The sequence below is a fragment of the Thalassophryne amazonica genome, chromosome 7, assembly GCF_902500255.1.
Source record: "Thalassophryne amazonica chromosome 7, fThaAma1.1, whole genome shotgun sequence".
NCBI classification, from domain to species: domain Eukaryota; kingdom Metazoa; phylum Chordata; class Actinopteri; order Batrachoidiformes; family Batrachoididae; genus Thalassophryne; species Thalassophryne amazonica.
The window spans coordinates 34056779-34076360 of NC_047109.1; the positions used below are offsets into that span (position 1 = coordinate 34056779).

The 19582-nt window shown below is 39.5% G+C and overlaps 1 protein-coding gene across 1 annotated transcript; it reads left to right on the top strand.

The window, feature by feature from the left end:
- The first annotated feature begins 1426 nt into the window (after positions 1-1426).
- On the top strand, positions 1427-15226 carry LOC117513753 (carcinoembryonic antigen-related cell adhesion molecule 20-like). The gene is made up of 6 exons (XM_034173988.1): positions 1427-1433; positions 8100-8191; positions 13354-13611; positions 13704-14003; positions 14311-14586; positions 14714-15226. The coding sequence occupies exons 2-6, from the start codon at positions 8125-8127 to the stop codon at positions 14797-14799; spliced, it is 987 nt and encodes a 328-aa protein (XP_034029879.1). The 5' UTR covers positions 1427-1433; positions 8100-8124; the 3' UTR covers positions 14800-15226.
- The last annotated feature ends 4356 nt before the right edge of the window (positions 15227-19582 follow it).

The following is a 19582-nucleotide window of genomic DNA, read 5'->3' on the forward strand; positions in this document are numbered from 1 at the left end:
AGAAACTCAGTTTTCACTCCACAGTATCTGGCTTCTCTATTCTCCTCTATAGAGTTTTTGTTCCTTCCTATGCAGCCCTTTTTTGAGCAATTTGCTTTTGTACACTCCAACACCAGCCTTTTGTGCTCAGTGTTTAGCACGTTCCTACACAGCTTTATTGGTAGGTTTGTGCTTGAGCGTTTCCATGCCAATACTCACCTGTGCCATCTGTGCCTCTACAGTGATCCTGCATTCCATCAGCTCTGTGGACGGACAACTGGCTCTGGACTCCATCATCATATCATCCTCATGCCCTGGTTCAGGTTACTAATGCCTACCGCCTTCTTGGTCTTCTCCTCTGTCACCTTCTCTGGTTCTGGTTCTCTGGGTCTCCATGCTCCAGGTCTCCTTTCACATTTCCAAATTGCTTTGTACCTCAGTTAATCCAATATCAACCAATAAACCTCGTTGTTGTTTGCCACTCAGTTTCCCACTTTCAGGTACTTTGGGTTCAGCCGTAACAGCAGAGGTCTACAGACAATTCCTTGGATTTCATGCTTTATTTGTGCTCTGACATGCACTGTCAACTATGGGACCTTATATGTAGACAGGTATGTAGACTGTTTTGATAGGAAGGGGCAGAGGTGGGATGAAGTCACTTTCAAGTTATGAATCAGACTTGACTTGGGACTTGCTGATTCGTGACTTGAAAGTGACTTGATGGTGACTTCGTCCCACCTCTGGGAAGGGGTAGTGGCCAAGTAGCTCACTGTACTTATTTTCAGTGCATGAAGTTCCTGTTCCAAAGCCACTTTGGCCCATTGTCCATATAATGTGGGGTTTGTCAGGAAGGGCATCTACCATAAAATTTGTGCCAAATCAACATGCAGAGCCACCTCAGATCTGCTGTTGTGAAAGAAGGGAGAACCCAATGGGACTTAATTACTGTTGTGATTGTTTTTATGCCCAAAAATGTCTCCATGGGTAAAAGCTGGGCCATAGTTCTGTGTTTTTCTGTGCTGTGTGACTCTTGATCATTATTGTCATTGATATTTTAAAGTCACATTCGCTTGAAGGCTGCAATAAATTTCATGAAGACTGAAATAAAAATGTTTATCTAATGTGAACCTTCATAATTTTCTGTTGGAAGGACAAGAAGGAACCCACAATCAAATTCCAGTTAGTTAATTTTGTTCTCACCCTGTGTCACTGTTTGTCCACAACACAAACAGATGACTACATCTTCACAACTGGCCGACTGTGGTGTACAGAGGCTAAATTACAAAAATGGCACAGTCTAAATACTTGTGGTCCTGAATGTACTTGTGCATTCCACAGCACCCTAACTGGGATAGTTTTAATTTATATCACACTGTAGAGATTTGTTCTCACTGTGAGTTTAAAGGGCATAATTTTAGAATGTTAAGATAATGAGGCCTTTAATTTTTTAAAATGTGTAAAAGCTCAAGACATCTAAAACCTTTTCACATCATTGTACTGCAAATAAAGTATGACAACAGAAAAACAGTGTCTGATAAGTTTTGACAAATCATGTGAAAAAGAAATGAATCATCAGGAGTCACACAGCCAAAATGTTTCTGTGTCCAAGAAATGTCATTATGGAAATGTAACTGACTGAAATATCAGTGAATCAAAGGACACAAAAAAATAGTACCGTAAGTTCTTGTGTTCTTTAAAGTATTACTGAGAGTCTACAAAGTGTTACTTCTACAACAGCTTGAATCCCTCAGATGTCAGACTTTACTGATAATTTGTTAGCCTTCACCAGGAAAGCCACGCCTCTTTAGACACACGTTTACTCATGAAGTCACAGTGACTGAGATCTCCATGGAGCTTCATCATCAGCGGATACAAGGCGACAGCGCCACCTAGAGTCTGGTGTGTTCTACAGCTTTTTTTTGTTTGTTTGTTTTTGCTTTGTTTTTGTTTTTTTCAAAATAGTATTTCTAATTCCTTTCAGTCATTTTTCTATACCCGCTCACTCCAGTAAAGGTTCACAGGGGTGCTGAATTCTATCCCAGCGGTCATAGGATGTGAGGCAATTTAAAGTTTCCATTTGTTCTTAACATGCATGTTTTTGGAAGTGGGAGGAGGCTGGAGCACCAAAAGAGAACCCACACGTTACTTGCAGACAAACATACAAACTCTACAGAGGAAGGAGCAGGTGGGAAGCGATCCCAGGACCTTCTGTCAGGTTTCAGCCCGGATCTGGGGTTTTGATCCCATTTTTGCCTCCTTTCTTTTCTCATTATCTGCTCCAGCTTAGTTGTTTTTGATCACTTGTTTATTTTCTGTGCTGTTTAGCTTTGTCACTTTGTTTCTTTGTTAGTTTTAATTCTCTTGCCATAGTTTAGTTCCATTCTAGTTTGTTCTGCCAGGTTATGTTTTCATTGTTTATCGTCATTTGATCACTGGTTTATTTTGTTCATCTCATTTCTGATCAGTTATGCTGTAGTATCCGGTTTTGTTTTCTGTTTACGATTTTGTCTTTATTTGTTTGTTTTGCCATCTGGTTATCTTTACTTAAATCATAAGCCAGTTCCAGTCTAGTTTTGTCTTAGTATTTATTTTCTTGTTATTGTCTGATCAGTTCCCATGTAGCTTTTCTTCTTTACTTATTATCTGATGGTTTGCTTTTTAGTTCTCATGTTCATGCTCTGATCTGGTTCTGTTCATAGTCCTCGGTTTCTGTTTGACCTTTGTTCTCTGTTTTCCCTCACTTCCATTTGTTTGTGTTCTCACTCCACATCACTGGACCTGCCTCGTGTCTTTGTCTCTCACTCTCATTCTGTCTGTTTAGTGTATTCATCCACTCACGCTCTTTAGTCTGGCTTACGTGTCTTTGCTTCTTATATCACTCCACTTTGTGTTGTCTCCACTGCACTATCTTGCGCTTGCTTCCCTCATCTTTGTTTCATCCAGCCACACCTCCTTCCAGAATGTTCCCCACACCTGTGTTTAGTTCCTCTAATCACTTCCACCCTTATTTAAGCAGCTTCAGTTCACCACTTCCCTGCCAGTTTATAGCACTTTTTGTCATCGTTCCAGCCCTTCTCACAGCCTTGTTTTGACCAGGTTTGATTGCCTGCCTGTATTTTGACTTTGCTCATTTTTGACCTTGCCTCTGTCTTGCCTTTGAACTCCTCCATGCCGTGTACCTCAAACCTGCTTGTTTTGTTGGACCACACCTTAGCACTACATCTGTCTGTACCTCCGCCTCGCTCACTGTGTACCAGATCCTTGATAGTATTTTTGATAAAGCCTTTCCTACTAACTCAACGTTCTGTCTGTGAGTCAGCATTTGTGTCCTACCATCGTCTGTGCCATGCCAACTCGCATCATCACACCTTCTTGCTGTAAGCCAGGAGCCACTTTGTGAGCTTAAGTCCTGATTTTCACCATAGATAGTCAGAAAAAGAAAGATAGAGAGATACACAACCCCAAGCTTTTGTGTATCTCTGGACACGATGGAGAGGGAATTACAGAGGTTTAAGGAATGGTTTGATTCTAACAAACTGTCGCTTCACTTTGGTAAAACAAAGTGTATCATATTTGGTAATAAGCCCAGGAACTCATTTACGAGTATGCAATGTTGAAATCGAACTCGTTAATGAAACTAAATTTCTTGGGGTCTTTAGTGGCGATAATCTATGTTGGAAAACACATAAATGATGTTGAATCTAAAATGTCAAAGATTATTGTCATTTTTTATAAAGCACAAGACTTCCTCCCCCAACACTCAGTTACTTTATATCATTCATTACTTGTTCCTTACATGACCTACTGTATTGAAGTTTGGGGAACCACCTACAAAACTAATACAAATCCTATATTTTTACTTCAAAAGAAAGCTATGAGAACTATTAGTAAGAAACAGTGGTGGGCACAGCTAACCAAAAAGTTAGCTTTGATAACTGGTAATCAGATAACTGAAAAGTTCTCTTTTTTAACGCTAAACCGATAAACTGTCTAAAAACCTATCGGAAGCTACAGGTAACCGATAACTTTCAATTTTGCCTCCCATACACTCTCAGCTACTAAGAAGCTGATTTTGAGTTTAAACACCACCAAAGCTTCTAATATAACCAAAGGCGATCACAAACCCAAACGAGCCAGCGCTTCTGTCTTTGTGCACTCTGCCTCCTGCTGTAGGAAAGTGTCATTTACAGTAGTGTTCAGAATAATAGTAGTGTTATGTGACTAAAAAGATTAATCTAGGTTTTGAGTATATTTCTTATTGTTACATGGGAAACAAGGTACCAGTAGATTCAGTAGATTCTCACAAATCCAACAAGACCAAGCATTCATGATATGCACACTCTTAAGGCTATGAAATTGGGCTATTAGTAAAAAACAGTAGAAAAGGGGGTGTTCACAATAATAGTAGCATCTGCTGTTGACACTACAAACTCAAAACTATTATGTTCAAACTGCTTTTTTAGCAATCCTGTGAATCACTAAACTAGTATTTAGTTGTATAACCACGGTTTTTCATGATTTCATCACATCTGCGAGGCATTAATTTTGTTTCTCGTTTACTAGTGTGCTTGGGGTCATTGTCTTGTTGAAACACCCATTTCAAGGGCATGTCCTCTTCAGCATAAGGCAACATGACCTCTTCAAGTATTTTGACATATCCAAACTGATCCATGATACCTGGTATGCGATATATAGGCCCAACACCATAGTAGGAGAAACATGACCATATCATGATGCTTGCATCACCATGCTTCACTGTCTTCACTGTGAACTGTGGCTTGAATTCAGAGTTTTGGGGTCGTCTCACAAACTGTCTGCGGCCCTTGGACCCAAAAAGAACATTTTTGCTGTCTTCAGTCCACAAAATATTCCTCCATTTCTCTTTAGGCCAGTTGATGTGTTCTTTGGCAAATTGTAACCTCTTCTGCACATCTTTTATTTAACAGAGGAACTTTGCGGGGGATTCTTGCAAATAAATTAGCTTCACACAGGCGTCTTCTAACTGTAACAGCACTTACAGATAACTCCAGACTGTCTTTGATCATCCTGGAGCTGATCAGTGGTTGAGCCTTTGCCATTCTGGTTATTTTTCTGTCCATTTTGATGGTTGTTTTCCGTTTTCTTCCACGCGTCTCTTTTTTTTTTTTTGTCCATTTTAAATCATTGGAGATCATTGTAGATGAACAGCCTATAATTTTTTTGCACCTGCGTATAAGTTTCCCCCTCTCCAATCAACTTTTTAATCAAACTATGCTGTTCTTCTGAACAATGTCTTGAACGTCCCATTTTCCTCAGGCTTTCAAAGAGAAAAGCATGTTCAACAGGTGCTGGCTTCATCCTTAAATAGGGGACACCTGATTCACACCTGATTGTTCCACAAAACTGATGAACTCACTGACTGAATGCCACACTACTATTACTGTGAACACCCCCATTTCTACTTTTTTTTACTAATAGCCCAATTTCATAGCCTTAACAGTGTGCATATCATGAATGCTTGGTCTTGTTGGATTTGTGAGAATCTACTGAATCTACTGGTACTTTGTTTCCCATGTAACAATAAGAAATATACCAAAACCTGAATTAATCTTTTTAGTCACATAGCGCTACTATTATTCTGAACACTACTGTACCTTGACAGGATACAGTGGTCCAGTGATGAGGCAGAGGTCTTGAAATGGAAAGCAGATTTGAATTATGGTTTTGCTTTATAAATAAAATTATTCCGGATAGAATAACTACATTAATGTAAACTCTTAAGTGATATATAACACATATATATAACACATATCTGTTCATTTTAAAATAATGCACTAATTCTGAAGATTTGAACATTAACACACCAAAGGGATTATGGGTAAACTAAGCCTCCGCTCATACTGATTGGTTGATTCATTCATTCTATGTAAAAACCAACACAAGTGAATCAATGTAAATGTGCTTTTGTAAAATTTGTCAATCAAAAAACGTTCTCGTGTGTGGTTGGAGTTGTGTGGCGATAGGAATCGCCATTTGAATGCTTGAATAATGATGTCAGTCGCACAAGACATCAAATAATAGTGAAAACATGCTTAGTGCAGTGTCATAATACATCAATCAGTCGCTTTGTGAGGCGTCATAACATCCGATGGGTTAGTGGCTCGGTGCGGTGTTATAACAGATCAATCAGTCACTCTGTGAGGCATCATAACATCCGATGGGTTAGCGGCTCGGTACGGTGTTATAACAGATCAATCAGTCGCTCTGTGAGGCGTCATAACATCAAGCCTGGCTCACATGGTAAGATAATTAGGCCGATATCAGACCGAGCTTCCCCTTCCGACAATCTTAAGGATGCCCCGACAATCGTGATGACACTAAATATAATCTTATCAGATATTCCTGCCTTGTGTGGTGTGTTAAGAAGGACATGAGGAGCTAAATGTGACATGCAGCCAGTCAGAAAGCGAGGTGTTTGACCTGGAAATGTTCGTGTGTGAAATCTGTGTGTGTTGTTTTTACTGTGTGGCTGACACCACACACTGTACAACTAAACCTGTCAGATCAATGATTTTTTTATCTCCACGTACAGTATGTGGTCTCTCAGGTACAGAGACCTGGAAGTGTCATTGCAAAATGTTTTGCATGTGGAGAGAATGTGCACACGTTTTATTATATTGTGCGCACGTTTTAAGCATCGTTTGAGTGCACACGTGCGCACTCAAAGGCAAGACACGATCTACTTAAACGTGGCCACAATTTGTAAAACGTGCATTCAGTATTGTCGTGACACATAAATGTTGGCTATTAGTCAACAAACCAGGCGACAGTGTGATACATTTCCCCATTAGAAATGGATCTGGTTAGGGTACATCATGGTTTGGGCGCACAGGACATATAGAGAACTCCAGCTGCCCAGCATGGCATCATCTGGAGTTTAAGCACATTAAAAAGGATGCTGAGGGCGAATTCATCTCCCCGTCGTGAGGATGACATTTTAGGTCATATTATGGAGTTCTTTTTGAACAAAAGGAAAACGTGTGCACGTTTTATTAATTTGAGAGCTTGATTAAAGGAAAACGTGTGCACGTTTTATTTATTCGAGGGCTCAATTAAAGGAAAACGTGCACGTTTTATTTATTCAAGGGCTCAATTAAAGGAAAACGTGCACACGAACCATCACGGCCATTAAAACGTGCGCACGAATTATCACGGCCAGGAAAACGTGCGCACGTTTTGTTAATTTGAGAGCACGTTTTATTCATTTGTGGGCTCAATTAAATTATCATGGCCAGAAAAAAAAAATCACTCAAAGTGACCTCTCCAACTAATCTTTGATTGATTACATCATAACACAAATTATGTTCAAAGTGAAAAATAGACTTCTGCCACAATGTGTCCAGGACCTGTTTAGAACAAGGGACTCCAGTTATAGTATACGAGGAACATTATTATTTCAGAAGTCAAAGATTCGAACTATTGTAAAAAGTCCTTGTAGCGTATTTCTATTAAAGGTGTAAATATCTAGAATAACTGCCTGGATAACATAAAATCACTCTGTGGTTTGGTTGGTTTTAAAAGGCTCTATAAAAATTATTTGATTATTTGCTATAGCATGTTAAATTAGGTTTATTGAATATGTTTGTTTTGTTTTTTTGGTGCACTGCTGCTTGCAAGTTGTGTGTTTGTTTTTTTGTTTGTTTGTTTTTTGAAATTCTAATTCATGGATCAATGTATACTTTGTACTAGTTATGATGGATATATGTATACTTTTATATACATATGTATAATTTTTATTTTTTTGTTAAAGGGGTAGGCGGTTACAAGCTTTTGCTTCTGCCTACATCCTTTTGGGTGCATGTTTTTTGTTGTTGTTGTTGTTCTGGACCTGTGTGTGCCAGACAAATTCATTCATTCATGTGACAAGCTCACACACCAAAGACAAACTTCAGCTTTTCAATTAAAAAAAGGCTTCCTTTCAAGTTTGTGGGAAATTTCCATTGCTGCAGGTTGCACTGATTGCGTAATCAAGTAAATTCCCATGTTAAACAAGAAGTCGTTTTGAAATCTTGCACTGAGTGACTCAGTCAGAGCTTTTGTAAACACCAGGAATTCAAACAGCTTATTGGCTGTGAGAATAGAACTTATAAATCTGGTGCAGTAAACATGAGCAACATCACCATCATGTGTGACTGGAAGAAGCTTCTCTCTGTTTGTCTGCTGGCACTGATCGGTAAGAATGCTGACTCTTACATCAACTGTTTATCTTCTATTTACCAGAAAACTTCATCTGTTATAAGTATGTTATAAACTAATACAATAGCTGATGAAGGGTTAAGAGGCTAAAATGACAAAACATTATTCTACTTTTAAATTTTTTGACACTATTGTTAAGATCTGTCATTGTATTGATTCACCAAACACGCACTCTGTGCAGACAGTAAAGTATTTATGGATGGACAGAGTCTGAACAAATAATACCTTTAGTTGTGGGAGGTATCAACAACTTGACAGCTACATGTTCTTTCCTGCAGTGGGACTTGAATGTTCATTTTTATAATTTTCAAGCAGGAGGACATGTCAGTAATAATTATTAACTAATTAATATTTGATTAAGCATCAACACTCAGAACTGATTGATGTTACAGTTTCTTTTTCTCAGAAAAAGAAACTGTAACATCCATAAGGGCCCTCTACACATAGTAAGAATAAATACAAATCAGGGTGAATCACGGCGGAACAGCTTGTATGACTGAACCACGAAAACGCTGAGCCGACGGGCAGGTGTGAACGAACCCACTGCGACGGTTTCGTGCAAGCGATGTTGCAGTGGCCAGTGCGAGCAGCTGGAGCATGTGTAACCACACTGCGCAGCTGCGGTGAAAATACATGCCACCCACTGGATTTGAACCTGCAATGTACAAAAGCTCTGTTTGCCAGCCAGAAACTTTATCACTGCGCTACCATCGCTGTCCTATAAAACCTGTGGAAAATTGCCTGAAATCAACAAGGACATAAGTGTATTTAACAAAAAAAAGAAAAAAGCAGCATGATAACTGACCAAACGGCATTTGTTACGGCGTATTTCTGCTGATACGTGACTGAAAGTGGCATATTTGTCACACTGTTAGCTTGCCATATAGTCCTGCAGCGCGCTGGTCACAGGACATGCGTGTCCTGTCAGACAGACGTGACATTCAGATCGCCTGCTGTGTGTCCACATGAACTGATGGTCCGTTTCAGCTGGGGCAGCATGCCAATGTGTGCGCTGTCCAGCCCATCACAAAAGCGAAATGTTTTTATGTATTTTCACGTGAGGACGGCAAGCGCACAGACGCACGTGTCTGTCAAAACAGTATGTATTCTGCTGCTCTCTTCAGCTGTGACGTCCAGGACCAGAGACAGATCAGATGAGAGGCGCCTCGCCGGGGGGGTGCGTCTATTAAGGCATAGATATTTGGGCATGGAAGACTCCACTGAATTTTGGAGGTGATCCAAATCTGGACTGGAGGATGTCATAAATCTCTTATTGCTCTTTTTTATTTTCAATTTCTTCACAGCTCTGATGGAGTGCCATAAGCCTACAACCCCTGGCAAAAATTATGGAATCACCGGCCTCGGAGGATGTTCATTCAGTTGTTTAATTTTGTAGAAAAAAAGCAGATCACAGAAATGACACAAAACTAAAGTCATTTCAAATGGCAACTTTCTGGCTTTAAGAAACACTATAAGAAATCAGGAAAAAAAATTGTGGCAGTCAGTTACTTTTTTAGGAAAAAATTATGGAATCATGAAAAACAAAAGAACGCTCCAACACATCACTAGTATTTTGTTGCACCACCTCTGGCTTTTATAACAGCTTGCAGTCTCTGAGGCATGGACTTAATGAGGGACAAACAGTACTCTTCATCAATCTGGCTCCAACTTTCTGTGATTGCTGTTGCCAGATCAACTTTGCAGGTTGGAGCCTTGTCATGGACCATTTTCTTCAACTTCCACCAAAGATTTTCAATTGGATTAAGATCCGGACTATTTGCAGGCCATGACATTGACCCTATGTGTCTTTTTGCAAGGAATGTTTTCACAGTTTTTGCTCTATGGCAAGATGCATTATCATCTTGAAAAATGATTTCATCATCCCCAAACATCCTTTCAATTGATGGGATAAGAAAAGTGTCCAAAATATCAACGTAGACTTGTGCATTTATTGATGATGTAATGACAGCCATCTCCCCAGTGCCTTTACCTGACATGCAGCCCCATATCATCAATGACTGTGGAAATTTACATGTTCTCTTCAGGCAGTCATCATTATAAATCTCATTGGAACGGCACCAAACAAATGTTCCAGCATCATCACCTTGCCCAATGCAGATTCGAGATTCATCACTGAATATGACTTTCAACCAGTCATCCACAGTCCACGACTGCTTTTCTTTAGCCCATTGTAACCTTGTTTTTTTCTGTTTAGGTGTTAATGATGGCTTTTGTTTACCTTTTCTGTATGTAAATCCCATTTCCTTTAGGCGGTTTCTTACAGTTCGGTCACAGACATTGACTCCAGTTTCCTCCCATTCGTTCCTCATTTGTTTTGTTGAGCATTTTCGATTTTTGAGACATATTGCTTTAGGTTTTCTGTCTTGATGCTTTGATGTCTTCCTTGGCCTACCAGTATGTTTGCCTTTTAACAACCTTCCCATGTTATTTGTATTTGGTCCAGAGTTTAGACACAGATGACTGTGAACAACCAACATCTTTTGCAACATTGCGTGATGATTTACCCTCTTTTAAGAGTTTGATAATCCTCTCCTTTGTTTCAATTGACATCTCTCGTGTTGGAGCCATGATTCATGTCAGTCCACTTGGTGCAACAGCTCTCCAAGGTGTGTTCACTCCTTTTTAGATGCAGACTAACGAGCAGATCTGATTTGATGCAGGTGTTAGTTTTGGGGATGAAAATTTACAGGGTGATTCCATAATTTATTCCTCAGAATTGAGTGATTCCATATTTTTTTCCCTCTGCTTGGTCTAAAAAAGTAACCGTTACTGACTGCCGCAATTATTTTTCCTGATTTCTTATAGTGTTTCTTAAAGCCAGAAAGTTGCCATTTGAAATGACTTTAGTTTTGTGTCATGTCTGTGATCTGCTTTTTTTCTACAAAATTAAACAACTGAATGAACATCCTCCGAGGCAGGTGATTCCATAATTATTGCCAGGGGTTGTAGGTTTGGGAACCAATGCACTGTCAGAAAAGTCTGGAAAAATAACATCTGTGAATTAATTTATAGTGTTTTACCTTTAGTCTAGATTACATCTTGCACAACTGTACCATGTACAGCAACAATAAAAGTTTTATAAAATCATTCCTGTTATACTCACACATGATTAATCCATGGTATTGTGGTGAGTAACATATATTACACAAAAAAAGTGCTCCACAGCACCAGAAAGTCAATAAATTCAATGTGATTCCATAAAAAATACCACCTGGACAGCTTTGAGTGAGGGGCATTCTTGCTGTCAGGACAGTGTGCTTTAGCAGGAGCAAATTTTATAAAACTGTTTTATGTGAAAGTTAACTAACCATCATTTTGAAGGGTTTTTACTTCCATCAATGCAAAGTCAACTGTGTGTCAAAGCCCAAAACAGCTGGACTCAACACCAATCAGCAAATCTTTTTCTTTCTGGGGGGAGTCAGGACTAGGCTGAGTAGAATCCCAATATGCAGGTTAGTCAAACACAGGGGTGAATTCCAAAAAAGACAAGATTTAGTTAACACAGAGTGTCAAAATCACAAAAACAAGTGTAGGGAAGGATATAACAAAAATACAGTCTTATCCCCACAAGGGGAGATGAATTCAAAAACACAACAGAAGTGAAGAAGGTTTCAACCAAAACCAATTCAACCCTGAGTCCAGGGTGAGGGGAAAAACCAGGGACGTCAGGAGTGCAAACAAAAAAAAACTGAAATACTTAAAGACCAAAGGAATAAATTGAACATAAAAGCTGACAAGAAAATGCTAGAAAACACAACAACAAAAAACCTGTGTTATACATATCACCTCACACGAAAAAAAAAAAAAAAAAAGAACAGTAGACCCTAAGGAAGAACAAACTGAGTAGGTTTAAATAAACTGACTAATGAGCAACATCTGGGATAGAGCAGCAGCTGGAATAATCAGAGAATACATGTAATTAATTAAACTAAACAGAAGGGGTCAATAACTAATCAGACATACACAGCAAATTGAAAATCAAGAATAATAACTAGGACAACAAACCTGAGATGAAACGCATAAAGAAATAAGAGAACAGAACGGACATCTCGAGGGGAATCTCAAAACAACCTAACAGACTGAAACAAAACCCACGTGAAAATAAGAAACGTCAAAGATGACAAATATGTGACTATTCTCGAGGTTGGCACTACTTCAATTTGGTGAAGTGGCCAATCCAAAGGCGAGAATTTGTGCTTCCGTGACTGGCCGCTCGGTGAAAACACGCTCAGGCTGTATACTGTTCTATTAAAATCAGACGGTTCTTTGTCTCTAACTTGCTTCTATCAGCCAGTTCATAGCTATCGTTGCCTGGAATGATGAGATTTATACACCAAGCTGACCTGAAATGAACCATTGTACAATAAATTGACTTTATTGATAAGTCTGACCCATTTGAAAAGTGACCAAATTACATGCATTTGTATTGAGTTTGGCTGATGTTTTCAACGAGAAACCCCACCCCTCAAAGGTTAAATGCCTGGATGACCGACCTTGAGACTTAGCCCATGCCCCCACATTCAAACACACAAACCACAGATGCACATGAGAGCAGGATGCTGGCGCAACACGCCCATCCCAGACACATGTGAGGGATGAGCACAGACACCCACAAGACAGACAAACATGGGACTCCAGACCGAAGCACACATGAAGGCAAACATACAATCGCACATACGCACCCACACGACTACCACAGACATAGACAAGACCGCTGACACCGACACGGCCATGACAGCAGACAAAGTCAACAGATGAGGAGGACGAGCATGCCACACCCCCACTCAGCAGAGAGGAAAAGTGGTGCCCACACACACATGTGGAGACACATGACAACCAACGCAGACAGACATGCAGACAAAGACACGCTGGGAGAGGAAACATATCAGCCATAAACAACATGCAACAGGAAAAGAAACTCTCAGAGGACAGACACAACACAAAAACTAATAAAACCCCATAAACAGATGGCAACACAACAGAAAACACGGAAAATAAATTGCGAAAAAGTCTAGCGCTGACATAAAGCAGGAAGCGGGACTGCAGCATTTGCAAAGAGTCAACACCACATCCTGCATAGTTTGTTGCCATCTCATACCGATTCCTTTTCTGTCCCAGGCACACCAGCTTTGGGGGATAAAGTTCAGATTTCCTGGGTTGGAGCAGTGATTGCGGGTTTCAAGACCACTTTTACCTGTTCCTCTTCTTGCTTTACAAAATGCATCTACACATGGTCCCTTAATGGCCGCAAGGTCAACGGGAGCACATTAACATGGACACCAGATGGATTGGACAGTACAGTGGACCTGCAGTGTACTGTCTTCAATCCAAAAACTGGGACCTCCAGCAGCCTAACCAGCATTGTAGAAATTAAAAGTGAGTACTGCCAAGAGACATTTGCTGATTTTAACTCCTACCAGCATGTAGTTAACATATTACAACATGTGTGTTGTTCCATTGTGTTGCAGATCGAGTGTCTGTTCAAATTAGTCCACCAAACACTGTTCCAGCTCTCAATCACTCTCTGAACTTAGTCTGCCATGGAGCTGGACCAAGTGATCTTCCAAGCCCGTCACACCTGGTGGACCACGTGGACTGGTACAAAGATGGACAAAAACTGACCAGGCATGGAAACACCAGACTGCTAAATGACAATTTTACACTTCATTTTGACTCACTGCTGCCCTCTGATGCTGGTTTCTACTACTGTGAAGTTACTATACTTGGAGGCCAACAGAGAGTATTCAGCCTGGGCTATCTACTCAGCTGTAAGTGTTGATGTCGAGATGAGTAGGACAATAGCTTCACTGATGTTTTTTTTTTTTTTTTCAGATTTGTCTCTCAGATTTCTCAGATTTTTTTTTTTTAGTCAATTTTGGCCACCAATAAACTGAACCTTGTAGAGGCTCTACAAAAAGAAAAGAAAGCAAAAAAATAAATAAAAATCTGGTTTGGAGACCTAGAATTTTAAGTCATTTCAAATTTCAAATCTGATGATCACGTATCTTCCACCGCCTGAATCTATAAAACATTGGCTCTTAATGATAGATCTCATATTTGTGCCATCTTTTGTAGATGATCTGTGGAACGTCAGCATCAGTGGACCTGACGTTGTGTTTCCAGGAAGACTGAGTAAATTCACATGCTTGACCAGCTGTACTTTAAATGTGGAGTGTACTGTGAAATGGCAGTTCAGAGGAGGCTTCCCTATTGGAAGCTACCTTTCAATCCATCAAAATCAGATTGCATGGACTCCATCCATCCCTGGAACTGTGCAAAACTTCACATGTGTTGCAGAAAATCGTGCTGCTGGACGTTCTGCTGAGGCCACAAAGATGGTTGAAGTCAAAGGTACACGAGTGTTGCAGCATGTGACTCTTTAGTTTGTCATGAAACTGCATCAACAATATATTCTGATTACTTTGTCCTTTTAAATCCTGACCCCTGACTTATGTGGTTGTTTTCTACTCTACTGCAGGAACTTTATCTTCTGGATCAGCAGTGCTTCAGCTCAGTAGACTTTTCGTTCTCAATCTGGGACTGTGTTTACTTTTAAATTCATAGTGATGCTTTTGTTTTTAATCTCCATCATCATTACCTCCAACAGAGGAAAGCGATGATTTATTTTCATCTCATCTTCAGCTGAGTTGATTTACAGCAAACACAGTCATAATGAAGTTGAAATCACGAGAGAGCAATCAGTATCACCAAATATGAAACGACAGCTCTCTATAAACCTTTCATCTTGACCTGGACAGTCAGAGTCCATTTGGCTTTTAATGTACAAATAATGATCAGATATACTTCACGTCACCAGGTATTAAATATATGCAAAGATGCCTACTGTTAAATCTCAATGACTTGCCCTATATGAAGTTGTTATGCAGTTGCTTGTTTTATGTAATCACATATGTATATTTATTTTATAGCAACTATAGCTTTTAAAGTGGAATTTTAATGTGGTTGCAATGATGTGTGAAATTTCTGAGAATTGGTGTATTGTAATTTGAATTTTGTGATGTAAAAATACTTCATGAGCAATGTAGACCTGATCATAAAAGAAACATGGACTTGTTAGTTCAAGCAACCCCTAGGGACTGCTCTTGAGAGTTGTTGATGGTCATGGCAAATGACATCCTCACTGGAAACCAAAGACACTCGCACTGAAATGGCACATCTGTTGGGATAATGGGAATAAAAACGTCCTTTCCCTTGGCACAACCAGTTATTGTGGTGGCTTCCATCACGTGCACTGTAAATTGTGATTTTGTCTGTTTGTTATCTTAACATATTATTCTATGTCATTAAGACACATGATTACTGAGGTTGTTATAATAACATGAAATTATTAGTTAAAAATGTCTCAACTACAAAATAAATGCTAATTTGAAAATCCAGGCCCAACTGAATTAGAAATGTAAGTCAACTTGACTTTGGGGATAAAAACGCCTGCGTCATCATGCTTTTCTTGAAATGCATTGTGGGAATGCAGCTGCGGGCGGGTGAACATGTGTTCCTTTCCTCCCTTCCTCCATTTTGGACGCAAGTTGGAGGACATCGTTGACCGCATGTTTCTTCGGAGGTAAAACTTTCACTCGGTGAAATGAATCGATTTCATTTAAGTGTGTGTGTGTGTGTGTGTGTGTGTGTGTGTGTGTGTGTGTGTGTGTGTGTGTGTGTGTGTGTGTGTGTGTGTGTGTGTGTGTGTGTGTGTGTGTGCAAATTCAAATCACAACCAAGCAGGTCAATCAATTAATAAATCCAAGTCAAGTTAACTGACACAAAAGGTTTACACAACTTACAGTTTTAATTAAAACGAAACAGATTTGCTAGTTCAGACAACTACCCTAAATAGTTAAATCAACTGACAAATCCAAGTCAACTTAACTGAAACAAAAGGTTAATAAAACTGACCATTTCAGATTCAAACAACTACCTGAATGAGTTAAATCAATTATGAAAAATAAATCAACCCAAATTAACACACGTGTTTACCCAACAAGGAATATCTAACCTAGATAACTTATTTTCTTTCACTTAACTTGAAATGTTAAGGCAGCCCTTTCACTCATATTTTTAAGTTGAAATGACACGTTAGAGTTTACAGTGTGGGGCATCAGTGTTTTTGCAGGCAGTCTTGGACCACTACAGAGTTTTAATGTATCCAGATTTCTTACCCAGCATTACAGGTGCTCCCACTTTCAGTCGTAGATTGTGAGGTGGAACACCAGTGGGTTTAAGAGTGTTGACAAACTGTGTTGGATAGTTGATATCATCATCATTAAGGTCAACTATCAACTGACTTGTACCATGTAGATTGGGGAGGTAGATACTGAAAGACGGTGCCACTGAAACTGTACATCATTTTTGGGAGCCCAGCTGGTACACTGACAAAACTATACATGGTTTCTATAATTCTGTGAAAGATGAGTTTAAACCTTTAATAATATTTGTTGAAATATGTTGATGATTGTGCCAGATTTATGGTACTGTGACATCTCCACTCTCAGGGTCTACGGGCAGCTGACCATTGTCCAGTTGAAACAAGACCTTAACAAACTGGTCTGCTGAGACATCTTTACTAATGTTAACTCTGATGTTGGTAGAGTTGTTTAACCTCTCCAAATATAGTATTCTTTAAGACATGCTGTTTTAACTCATCAGTTGGTGCACCCTTTGAAATGACTGGCAGAGTTTACATGAAATCACCAGAGAGGGTAAGAGTGTTACTCCAACCATGATTTTAGTGTTATCTCTGAAATCCTGTAAAATGTGATCAAGAGCTGAAAATGCAAGTCTGTGAGACATCGTATACTCATCTCATAAGATCACCTTGGCCTGCTTCAGAACCTCTGCTTGAGCAGATCCTGTACCAATATCCCATTGCATGTTATGCAATGAAAAAGAATTGAATATAAAGATATATTTAACTTGTGTCAAATAAAGACATATTTAAAGGCTACAGACTGCTTATGTTATTATGTCTGCCAAGGACATAATAAAATCATCTGTGTTTATTTATTTATTTGTCTGTCTGTCAGAAGAATTATATCAAAACCACTTCATGGATTTTGACGAACGTTTCACCACAGATAGATATTGGACCATGGAAGACTACAGTACATTAAATTTTGGAGGTGATCTGGATCCAAATTCTGCATCAACATATTACTTTATATAAGCTGTTAAGGATACGTCAAAACTATCAGAACCCAGATTCTGAATAAGGTTTTCAATATGTATGCGTCAGTTTGTCAGATTTTGAGGCTGACAAAACGGATTTTCACCAAATTTTCACCACACATTGGTCTCAGAAGACTTGGTTTATTCTCGTAATATTACAAATTTTTCCCCTCATAAAATTACTTCTTTATCCTTGTAATATGATTTAATTCTCAAAGTCTAAAAAAAAAAATCAAAAAAAATCAATGTGACCCTAAAATGCCGTTGTAAGAAATGTACTGGATGCCTCATATGCATTTACATATCTGTCATGAGTAGAGCAACTAAGGAGCCACTCCTTCTAACGTTTAGTTGCCCTGGCTGTGTGTTTTGGGTCATTGCCATGCTGGAAGACTGAGCTACAACCCATCTTCAATGCTCTTACTGAAGGAAGGAGGTTGTTTGCCAAAATCCTGCAATTCATGACTCCATTCATCCTCTGTTAAATACGGTGCAGTTGTCCTGTCCACCTCCATGCTTCACGGTTGGGATGGTTTTCTTGGGGTCATTCTCATACACGGCAAGTGGAGTTGATACCAAAAAGCTCTATTTTGGTCTCATCTCACCACATGACCTTCTCCCATGCCTCCTCTGGATCATCCAGATGGTCACTGGTGAACTTCAAATGGGCCTGGACATGTGCTGGCTTGAGCAGGGGACCTTGCTGCACTGCAGGATTTTAAACCATGATGTAATCTTTGTGACTGTGGTCCCAGCTCTCTTCAGGTCATTGACCAGGTCCTCCTGTGTAGTTCTGGGCTTTCTCAGAATCATCCTTACCCCACAAGGTGAGATCTTGCAGGGAGCTTCAGACTGAAGAAGATTGACACTAATTACACCAGCAGCTTTTGCCTTCTCACCAAGCTGTTTGCGTGTTGTCCTGTAGCCCATCCCGGCCTTGAGCAGGTCTACAGTTTTGTCCCTCGTGTCCTTATACAGCTCTTTGGTCTTGGCTATGGTGGACAGGTTGGAGTGTGATTGATTGACTGTGTGAACTGATGTCTTTTATACAGGTAACAAGTTCAAACAGGTGCAATTAATACAAGTAAAGAGTGCAGAATAAGAGGGCTTCTTAAAAAAGAACTAACAGGTTTGTGTAGCCAGAATTCGTGCTGGTTAGTAGGGGATCAAATACTTATTTCATGCAATAAAATGCAAATGATTTAAAAAAAAAATCATACACTGTGATTTTCCGATTTATTTGTTTAGATTCTGTCTCTCGCAGTTGAAGTGTACCTACGATAAAAATTACAGACCTCTCCGTTCTTTGTAGGTGGGAAAACTTGCAAAATCGACAGTGGATCAAATACTTATTTGTCTCAATGTATATGTCTGGATACACAGGAATTCTGACAACATATGCATGCTTTGGAAAACCCCACAACATACTAGCTCAAATGCTTGATTCTGGGAAGCATGCAAACCTCCATGCCACATTCAGTAAAGATTGCATTTCAAGACAAAGAGACAGAAAAACACAAACTTATAATAGATGCAAGTTGTTGCAGTTTGCATTTCAAACAGTTAAGATAGGGCCCAGGTGCAAGACATCCAAGACACAAAGGCTTGAGTTCACAAAAAAAAAAAAAGACTGCTTTACTGCTCCAAGGTGACAGTGTGAATACAACTGTGACCAAACAATCCAAAGTGACAAGACTCCAAAATAATGCAAATAGACTGGGTGAAGAAAGCGAACAAGGTGGAAATAAGACACCTACAACATACCAGGCACCAGACAGGAACAAAGAAGTGAGTGTAATTGACCAAACAGTGAGGAGGGCGCGGCTTAAATAACTGATACAGGCGTTATGATGTCAGATCAGAACATGTGCTAACACAAAAGGAACACAAGAGGGCAGCAAGTACCAGGACCTACACAGGACACATGCCCACAGACAGACACATAAAAGAAATAAGCAGCCAAAACCCCACAAAGATAAAAGAATGCCATGATCGCAAAAATACAACAGAAGTAGTAACAGGACAAAACACAATTCACAAATATTAAATACAAACAACCAAAGTGGACTTCAAAAGTGTAAAAATGCAACAGTGGCAAGACTGACTTGAACAATGAATGATATGACATGCATAATAATAACACAAGGGGAACTGGACAATCACT